This window comes from Marmota monax, unplaced genomic scaffold (assembly GCF_021218885.2).
Source record: "Marmota monax isolate L192 unplaced genomic scaffold, Marmota_monax_Labrador192_F-V1.1 WCK01_AAM20220418_F8-fsc00014, whole genome shotgun sequence".
NCBI lineage: Eukaryota > Metazoa > Chordata > Mammalia > Rodentia > Sciuridae > Marmota > Marmota monax.
This window is the reverse complement of record NW_026695222.1, coordinates 26,860,098-26,870,053: the sequence shown is the minus strand read 5'-3', so window position 1 is coordinate 26,870,053 and position 9,956 is coordinate 26,860,098. Positions and strand designations below refer to the sequence as shown.

The window sequence follows — 9,956 nt, the reverse complement described above, 5'->3', positions numbered from 1 at the left end:
GCGCGTGAGATTACGGAAGTGGTGGAGCCAACGGCGCGCCAGACCCGGGGCCTTTCTAGCGTCCATGATGCTCTCTAGGCTGTGGCATTTGTTCGTGAGACAGCAGCCCCTTGGTGTCAAGGTTGTCGCATAGAAGATACTGTCGGAGGAAGCGAACGAACGTGCCAGTAAGTAAGATGGCGAGATGGGCAGGAGAGAATGGGATCGATCGATAGCGCAGCACTCGGCGTGGCGCCCTTTGCGCGTGCGCAATGAGCGTCCGCGCCGAGCGATCCATTGGGCAGGGTTCGCGCCTCCATCTTTCTGGGAGAGAGCGGGAGACCGAGAAAGCCGTATCAGCGGGTACGGAGATGCGGGGACACGGGGCGAGCGGCCGGTGCGGTCGGCTGGGGCCTACAGAGGGTCACGTGAAGGACTGGGCGGGCAGGGCGAGAGCGAACGGGAGACGTGCGCCCGAGTTCTGCGTGCTGAGTTGCCCGACCGGGCCTGCACACCCTTTCTCCTCGGGCCCCGCTCTCGCCGCGACCCGGGCCTCCATCTGCCTCTGCTTCCCGGTGCTCGCGGCGCGTTCGACTAGGGGCCCCTGCGCCCTCGGCTCGGTCCGCTTCCTGGCCGGTGGTCGCCGATCCTGGCCCGGAGTCTCTTGTCCTCGTGCCTCAGTGTCCCCACCTGCGAATTGGAGAAGATAAACAGGCTTCCCCAGCCCTCGAGCGAACGTTCAGGAGGAGCTGAGAAGTGGGGCTTGGGCGCTTTTTTTTTTCTTTTTTAAAATCTCTTTGTTCACCCCCCACCCATGGCCGGAGTTAAGAGAGAATAGTGAGGTGGTTAAGTTGTGGGCCCTGGAGTGGGACAGCTCTGAAGGCCGCTCTAACCTTGGAAGAGTTACTAGCCACACTTTACTTTGAATGGTGTCCTTTGCTATTTGAGCTCATTTCATCAACTCTTTTGTGCTCTAATATCGTCTGCACAAATGTACTTTTACACTTGTATTTGCTTTATTTTTCAATACATTGAATGCTTTCATTTAATAAATCAATGTCTATAAACTGCTTAGCACGATATCTGGCAAGTAGGAAATACATGATAAATATTGTTATTGACACCTAACACTGTGCAAGAACTCAGGCCCTGAGCCCACTTTTATTCTCTGTTACTGTCTCCAGACACCTGCAACCTTCTGATCTGTGCAAGCATTCACATACATATATTGGTATTTGATAATCAAATTTTTTATCATGGCCACCTATTGGAGTCTTCTTGCATAAATCAAAAACCTCCACCTGTGGTTTGTTTCATTTTTAAAGACTGAAGGAGAACTTAGACATATGAGTGCACAGTATGCTATTCTTTTCCATTTTTGTAGTTGTTATGGCCCTATCTTATTGGCAATGTTTCATTAAGCAGTTTACCCTTGAATCTTAACAAATTAGTTAATTTTGTTTCTTTTTATAGTACAATAGCTTTTTTTTTTTCCTTCACCTACTGGCTTACTACTTAAATTATCTAATTATAGTAATAAGCTCATTTGCCTTAAAACAGGTTTTAAGAGTGAACATTACAGCCAATAGTAAACACAACTCAGCTGTGGAAACAGTGCATTCAACAGAATAGCAGCTGTCTTGCCTATTAACAGAAGAAATGGAAGATTTTAGGATAGTAACAAAGATTAAAAATCATAGGTGGATAGTGTGGCAGAGAAGAAAAGTTGCTGGTGGATTCTACTGCAAATATTGGCTAACATTAACTTGAATAGTTTATGTATGCCAAGCCCTGAGCTCAGTGCATTATATACACCATCTCATTTGACCTCTAGTAATTTATGTAACAGCTGAGAGACCTGAGCTCAAAAAAATAAAAAATAAGGTTACTAACTAAAGAAAATACAGCTAGTAGAGCTGGGATTTAAACCCTGCAAGATTATTTGACCAAAGAATCCTGGATTACTTATGTGATTTACTAGTGCCTCCACGCTTCACCATCCACCTTGTTTTCTTGCAGCTGAGAAACGGTTCTCTACTCCAACATGTACAGAACCAAAGTGGGCTTGAAGGACCGCCAGCAGCTCTACAAGCTGATCATTAGCCAGCTGCTCTATGATGGCTACATCAGCATTGCTAATGGCCTCATAAATGAAATCAAGCCTCAATCTGTCTGCGCACCCTCGGAGCAGCTCCTGCATCTCATCAAACTAGGTATCTTATGTATGCAAATTTATAGATCCCATACTTAAGTTTCAGATGTTTTCCCACAGCAGAATTTTTTGAGAGTATTCCTATTTAGTTATGGTCTCTAATAGGTATTAAATACTGCTAGACACTGAAAGGGTAAAGTGCAGTCCAGATCATGGAGACTTCAGGCTGGTTCTAATGCATTTGTACACATGAACTAGAGCACTCTATTGACTTCCTTTAAATCTCAGCTCAGATGGCATCTTAGATTCCCCTTTACCCCTTTTAAAATAATTCCTGAGTGCACAGTATGCTATTCTTTTCCATTTTCCTCATACCTCCCTAATTATTCTGCCTCAATAATTCTATTTCTTTCATGACAGATTTACTGTTTATAAGTTCTTTCATTGTCTTGAGGTTGTTTTCTTGGCAGTTCTCACATTTTCATTCCCTAGCATTCACAAATAAAGACTGCAAGCTCTATAAAGAACAGAAGAACCTTGTCTCCTTCGTCCATTTATCCTGAGGCCTACCTGACATTTAATAAGATGTTTAATTATCAAACATTGTTCTCTTTAGCTTGGTGAAGCCAATTGTGACAATTTATCCTGAGGAAATAAAGAGGATAAACTAAAATGCAACTATTAATATACCATTATTTATAAAGTTTTAAATGTCCATAAAATTAGATGCAACAATGTAATAATGTTGTAGATGAATGTTTATTAGCTCAGACAGGGTTTTATTCTGTGTGTTTTAATAGACAATATAGCACACAGTGCCAGTCTATTTTTGTTTTAAAAAACAAAACTATTTTGTGCATGGGGAAAGAACCAGAAGAAGTCAGACCACAATGTTGACAGTAATATTTGCAAAAATTTGAGATCATTATTATTTTCTTATTTGTATAGTTTTTCTTATATAAATAAGTGTATTGTTTATATGATGTATGTGGTTATTTTTAAATTTAAAATGTATATTCTGAACCGACTTTAGTTAATTTAGCCTACATTCTTTCAAAACCATTTCACTAATGGTTAACACTCTAGCTGACTACTTTGTATCTGCAACTAACAGATCTCAACTTTAAAAATATTACATTTTAAAGGGAAAAAGATGGGTGATTTAACTACAGAACTGCTAGTTTATTGGGTTTCTATAGCTGTAGTTATAGTAGTATACTTTGGAGACAAGATCCTAGGGAGTTGACTTTGGTTGTGGGGGCCTTTTCTTGCTCCAGCCCAGTGTTGAGAACCTTGGACAGCATGGCAGGGAACATAATTTTGTAAAGGTTTGGGTGTCATGCAGCCCACAGAAATTGTAAGTTGATGTTGGTGAACATCTTTAGTTTTGGATCCAGAACTTTGTCTTGGCATTTAATTTTTTTTTTCATGTTTTTAATTTTGATTTCTTCTAGGGATGGAAAACGATGACACAGCGGTTCAGTATGCAATTGGTCGATCAGATACAGTTGCCCCTGGCACCGGGATTGACTTGGAGTTTGATGCAGATGTTCAGACAATGTCCCCAGAGGCTTCTGAATATGAAACATGCTATGTCACATCCCATAAAGGACCATGCCGTGTAGCTACCTATAGTAGAGATGGGCAGTTGATAGCTACTGGATCTGCTGATGCTTCCATAAAGATACTCGACACAGAAAGAATGTTGGCCAAAAGTGCTATGCCAATAGAGGTAAAAACCCCAGTAGTGTACTCACCATTTGCCTTGTGTTTCTCATTCTCAAGAAAGCAAGCAAATGATTTAAGCTAGCTCTGATTTACCATAGCTGTGGATTGTATTCTTTGATGTAAGCAGATTCTGTGCGTTGAGTGTCTCTACTTTTTTTTTTTTTTTATCTAGGTCATGATGAATGAGACTGCACAGCAGAACATGGAGAACCACCCAGTCATTCGAACACTCTATGATCACGTGGATGAAGTCACATGTCTCGCTTTCCACCCAACAGAACAGATCCTGGCATCTGGTTCGAGGGATTACACCCTTAAATTATTTGATTATTCCAAGCCATCTGCAAAAAGAGCCTTCAAATACATTCAGGTTAGAAATATTTGGAAGAGAGCTTTACATTTTTTTCTAAACATAGGGAGCTATTGAACAACTCTTCTCTCTCTTTTTTAAAGTAGTCTCTCCATGTCATCCTATAAAACAAGTACAGCAACTGAGATACATTCTGGATGGCACAAGAATCAGATTCCATTGGTACATAGTTCATATGCTGCCATGTGCCTGCTTACTCTGGCTGGTCAGGACCAGTCACAGTTCATGGGACTGGGATTCAGAATCCAGATCACTCTTTACAGGTTGCAGATTCCTATTAAAAACTAATCTACCATCTCCCATATAACTTATAGGAAGCAAAAAACAATACAGAAACTATCAGGTGTTTATTGAAATCATGACATTTGGCACTGTATTTTGAATGTGCATTGCAGAAACACTGCGGCTCTAGTACTGACTTCCGTCTTCCCATAATTGAACTTTATTTTTTACTCAATAGTTACGGCTCTGAAGCAAATCAAAGTTGTTATTTTAAGTGCATTTATCTTCAGTAACCATATAGGTTTCAGAATCTCTGCTCAAAAAAAAGATTTGATATGTCCCAGAGAGTACTTTTATTCCTTCTGATACATATGTAATAAGAATCCCCTGGATTTAATGTTCACCAATTGGTCACTTAAGTTGATGTCTGTCATTCCAGGAAGCTGAAATGTTGCGCTCCATCTCTTTTCATCCTTCGGGAGACTTTATACTTGTTGGAACTCAGCACCCAACTCTTCGCCTTTATGATATCAACACCTTTCAGTGTTTCGTCTCTTGCAATCCTCAAGATCAGCACACTGATGCTATATGTTCTGTCAATTACAATCCCAGTGCCAATATGTATGTAACTGGTAGCAAGGACGGCTGCATCAAATTATGGGATGGTGTTTCAAATCGATGCATCACAACTTTTGAAAAAGCACATGACGGAGCCGAAGTCTGTTCTGCCATTTTTTCCAAAAATTCTAAATACATTCTTTCAAGTGGAAAAGACTCTGTAGCTAAACTTTGGGAAATATCAACAGGACGAACACTGGTCAGATACACGGGTATGTGAGTAGTTGGTTTTAATGTTTCTGTAGCATTTTACTGTTTCCAGAATTCTTAGATCTTTGCAGTAGAGCAACATGATACTATGCATTGAACAGGGCAGATGTTATCCTTTTTTAGGTAAGAGCAAAGCAAGGCTTAAAAGGTTAAATCAGCCAAGGCTACAGTTGGAGGTGAGGCAGAGCTAGGAACAAAATCGTGGTTTAATAGCTTTGCTCTTCTCAGTACTTTACAGTTTAAATGAACTAGGTCTAGGTTCCATGCAGGTAACATTTGAGAACCTGGTGGTCCATTTGTAGACTGACTTGTCGCACACCCACAAAAATGTCAATGCAGACCAGAGGGAAAAACTGCAGCTAGTGGATCTCAGTAATGGTATGCACTAGGAAAAAAAGAGCTAGAAGGGAAAATCTTGACCTATTCCTGAGAAAGCAGAGGTAGCCCCCAAATAAGAACACACATGCACTCTCAACACAGATAGAAAATGGGCTGTTCAAACAGAAAAGCAAAAGTAAACTTGTAGAATCCTCACTAATTTGTGTCACTCTCATGGGTAACAGGTGTGTCTGTAGTTTTGTGTTTTTTTTGTTTTTTTAAATTTTGTTGCAATTCATCCCATTGATAGTAATTAGAAGAGTGAATGTTAAAATATTGTGTCTAATTCTTCCATTTCTATAGCAGCAAAGACTATTTTTTGGTTGAAAACCTCGAGGAACTTAATTGGTTTTCTCTTGAGGTTTGTGTAGAATCACCATGACTGTACAGCTCAGAAAGCTTTTTTTTTAAAAAAAAAAAAAAAAAACCCTCTTGCACCTTGGAAAAGAAAATCAAAGATCTGCTGGTTGAGCCACTAGGGTGCAGCATGACCTTCCTCATGTGTCTCATAGTAACTGGTGTTTGCTTCCCTGCCATCTTTCTGGCCCCTAGTGTTATATACAACTAGCAAGTCTGTGGAAGAGCCATTCTATTAAAATTTCTGGTGACTTCACTGAAATGCTTTTATACAAAACTATTTCTAAAATGTATCTTATTACTATTGAAGAACTGTGTGCTTGTTGCAAAAAGGAGACCAGAAATGACCAGAGTATATGTTGAAGGCCTTCTGCCCCTTCTCAGGAGTGCAGCGCATGCACACAGACACCAGGCTGCTGACAAAAACTTGGGTTTATGAGTGTTTGGATTTCATGATGATAATGTGGCAAACTGGCTTGTTTTAGGTGAAAATTTGTTTTTTTCAGAAATGCTATTCTGTTGATTTTTATATGCAATTCCTCTGTTTTTGCTAATTTACAGGTCAACACCCCATCCTATCAGTGCACAAGACTTATATTTAGTTTTGATATTTTTGTCAGAATTCAAAGTGCTCTTGAAATAGTGAAAGGAAAAACTATTCTGACAACATTAGAAATTTGAGACTTAACACTGAACGGTTATAAAAGTTGGACATAGTATATGTGCATATATCAAATGGGCCAATAGTCTTAATCTATAAAGAGATCTTAGATGAACCACACTTGACAGGAAAGGAACCAAAGGAAATGGAGCCATTTTATAGAAATTTAAAAAATAAAAAGTGTCTCATAGTATAAATGACCAACTTATTATCAGCCCAAGAAGTGAAGGACTTTATTGATGGAGAGTCAGGATTGTTGTATAGACGGTGGACCTAGAAGTGATTTTCATACAATTTTTTATTTCAAAATTGGTAGATATATATTATTTTAACAGTTTTTAAATGCTCTTTTTATATTGAAAGTATTAGAATATTCCCAGGGTCTGAGATGTAAACTTGGTTTGCCATTCCTCAGTCCACAGCCCTTAACCTCTTGGTTTCTGTGGCAGGTGCGGGTCTGAGTGGACGGCAGGTGCACCGGACACAGGCTGTCTTTAACCACACGGAGGACTATGTGTTGCTGCCTGATGAAAGGACGATCAGCCTCTGCTGCTGGGACTCCAGGACAGCTGAGCGGAGGAACCTGCTGTCTTTGGGGCACAACAACATTGTACGCTGCATAGTACACTCACCCACCAACCCCGGATTTATGACATGCAGTGACGACTTCAGAGCCCGGTTTTGGTACCGGAGATCAACCACCGACTGAGCCACCTTCATTACGAGGGTTCTTGTCTCTAGGACTCTGCCTTCCTCCCCTGTGTCCTGTCACCAGCTTCCATAGTAAGTCATTGCACCATCTTTGACAGTTGTGCTGCCAGCTCTGTCTGCATCCTTCTTGGATTTGTACAAAAGAATCTTTTTTTACCTTGATGTAGAATCATGGTGGAAAAAGTTGGAAACACAGATCTGTGCATTTATTCTATATTCACTGATTATTACAGTGTGACTTTCATCGATTTTGTAAATACAGGACTTGCCATTTCTTGGAATCTCTTGATCATTTGGAGGATAAAATATTAAAGTGCTTTCTAGATTTCAAGTGAATCTGTCATGAGGAACTTTCATTTGGTACTTTGTCAACTTCCATGCCTCTTCCACTACACTCTATATCTTTCCTTCCCAGATACATTGGCATGCAAGTAGCCATGTGGCTCTGAGGATCCAGAGTTTGTACCGTGTTGAACCATTTTTGAGACACTCGGTTCTATCATTAAATGACATCATTCTGATAATAAAGCTCACATATGCAACTTCAGTGTTAACATACTTTTCACTTCAAATGAATGGCCAGTGCTCCCTGAAGATCTGTAGGAACCATATCGGTTGTCAGACCTCCCACGTTATCCTTTCAGTCCAGCAGAGCTCATCTTTAGTGAATGTATTTCCAATAAAATTACAACAATTTGGTGGAAAACAATAATAAGAATATATTCGATCTAAGCAAATTAGGGAAGCCTGCCATTGCTCTCAGGAATTTCTGAGGTAATTTTAAATCTTTAGTTTCTCTTTAGCAGGACTATAACTTATCACAGATACACATGGCAGCTGCATTCTTCAAAGATTTGTAGTGAACCACCTCATAGAGGTTCTCTTTTTTTTCTTGAAGTTTTTAGAATGTGGTAGTAGTTCTCTGGATTCAGTTCTATCTGGATAAGAGAACTTACAAACATAAACTTTGCTTTATTCCCCAAAAACAAATAACTCATGATCTGGGTAGGAGTACCTAGAAATAAGAGTCTGGGATCATTTGATAAAAAGAGTAAATAGGTTAAAATAAAAATAATTGCTTTATATTATAGGAATTTCTTGAAGTTATTGCATAGAAATTCTTTAGTCATCATCCTTGAGGACTGTTTTAACTCCTTGGTCTATATAAAATCATTTATCCATTAAATTTTCTTTTTGTTTGTTTTTCTTTTTGTTTTGTTTTGTTTTTGAGATAGGGTCTTACTATGTTGCCAAGGCTGGTCTCAAACTCCTGGGCTCAAGTATCCCTGTTGCCTCAGCCTCCCAAGGAGCTGGGATGTCAGGCATGTACCACCATGCCTGGTTCATCTTAAACATTCTTAACATGTTAAAACACAAAATTTTAGTTGAGATTTCCAAAGAGCTATATTTTTGGTCCATAGTTAATGTATATTTTCCAGTTTTATTTTTCATTCTGATTTCCAGTATTTGAAGTTGGCTATCTAGGAGTGCTACTTTGATAAGATTAGAAGAAAGCTACTAAACAGGAACAAGGATAACCAGTTCTACCAAAAATTATCAAGCAGAACTCCCCAATTTTTTTCAACCTCCCTTTTGCCTCTGAAACTGTAAAGCAGAGGTTTATCCCTTCTGTATTCTGCTGGCTGGTGTCCTGAAGTGACCACACTGCACTCCTGATACAAGCATCATTGGATCTTTTCAGTTGTTCATGAAATAAGGTGGCAATGCCTTTTTTGTTTGTTTGTTTTTAGACTAAGCAATGGTTCCATAGTTTCAGAACTTATAAGATTTTGAGATCAAGGTACTTTTGTGTTTCCAAAATAGGTTTTGTTTTTGTTTTTGAATTTTAAAAGTTTAAAGTTTTGAGCTGGTGTAAGTGCGAAGAGTATTGTATGGACTTATATTTGCACCTCATTCACTTGTACCACATAACATCCTGGCATTCAAGTGATGAACAAGCTGGGCACAGTGGCACATGCCTGTATCCCCAGCGACCATGGAGGAGACTGAGGCAGGAGGATCACAAGTTCGAGAGCAGCCTCAGCAACTTAGCAAAACACTGTCTTGAACTTTTAAGAATAAAAAGGGCTGGGATATAGCCCAGCTGGAGAGCACCCCTGAATTCATTCCCCTGTACTGGAAAAAGAAAAATACCTGGTTAGAATGAGAACGTATACCTTCTGTGTTATTTTTTTAAAAGATGTGATTTCTAAAATAAAATTTTTGTATATAATGATACTTTTTTGGAGCTTGCTTTGAATGTTCCCATATTTGAACATCACTTCTCAAAAGGTGGTCTTCACCGATACTTTCTCGGACTCTTATTTGTAGCTGAATCACCTTGAGCTCTGTATCTACTCTTCTGTCTGTGAAGTTAAAGGACTCAAATATAGTTTAATTTCTTTGGATCATTAGGAGAGAACTCCTTTGCCTTATAGTTTGGTTTCCCTTAGGACAGGTGATGTGTGAGGGATCTGGTCTCTGCTCTGTTACTGGCTGGGTAAGTTGTCAGGTCATTTGTCTTCTGGGCTACAGCAGCTTTTCTTGAAATGCCTTCATCACAGTGATCT

The 9,956-nt window shown here is 39.6% G+C and overlaps 1 protein-coding gene across 2 annotated transcripts; it reads left to right on the top strand.

Annotated features, from left to right (window-relative positions):
- The first annotated feature begins 14 nt into the window (after nt 1-14).
- On the top strand, nt 15-7,933 carry Cstf1 (cleavage stimulation factor subunit 1). Of its 2 annotated transcripts, none has more exons than XM_046432977.2 (6): nt 15-167; nt 1,999-2,192; nt 3,586-3,863; nt 4,032-4,229; nt 4,891-5,281; nt 7,125-7,933. In XM_046432977.2, exons 2-6 carry the CDS (start codon nt 2,024-2,026, stop codon nt 7,382-7,384), a joined length of 1,296 nt encoding a protein of 431 aa, XP_046288933.1. In that variant the 5' UTR covers nt 15-167; nt 1,999-2,023; the 3' UTR covers nt 7,385-7,933. The 2 variants fall into 2 exon arrangements, with proteins under 2 accessions (XP_046288933.1, XP_046288932.1); XM_046432976.2 differs by lacking the exon at nt 15-167 and adding an exon at nt 214-342.
- Nucleotides 7,934-9,956: the final 2,023 nt, after the last annotated feature.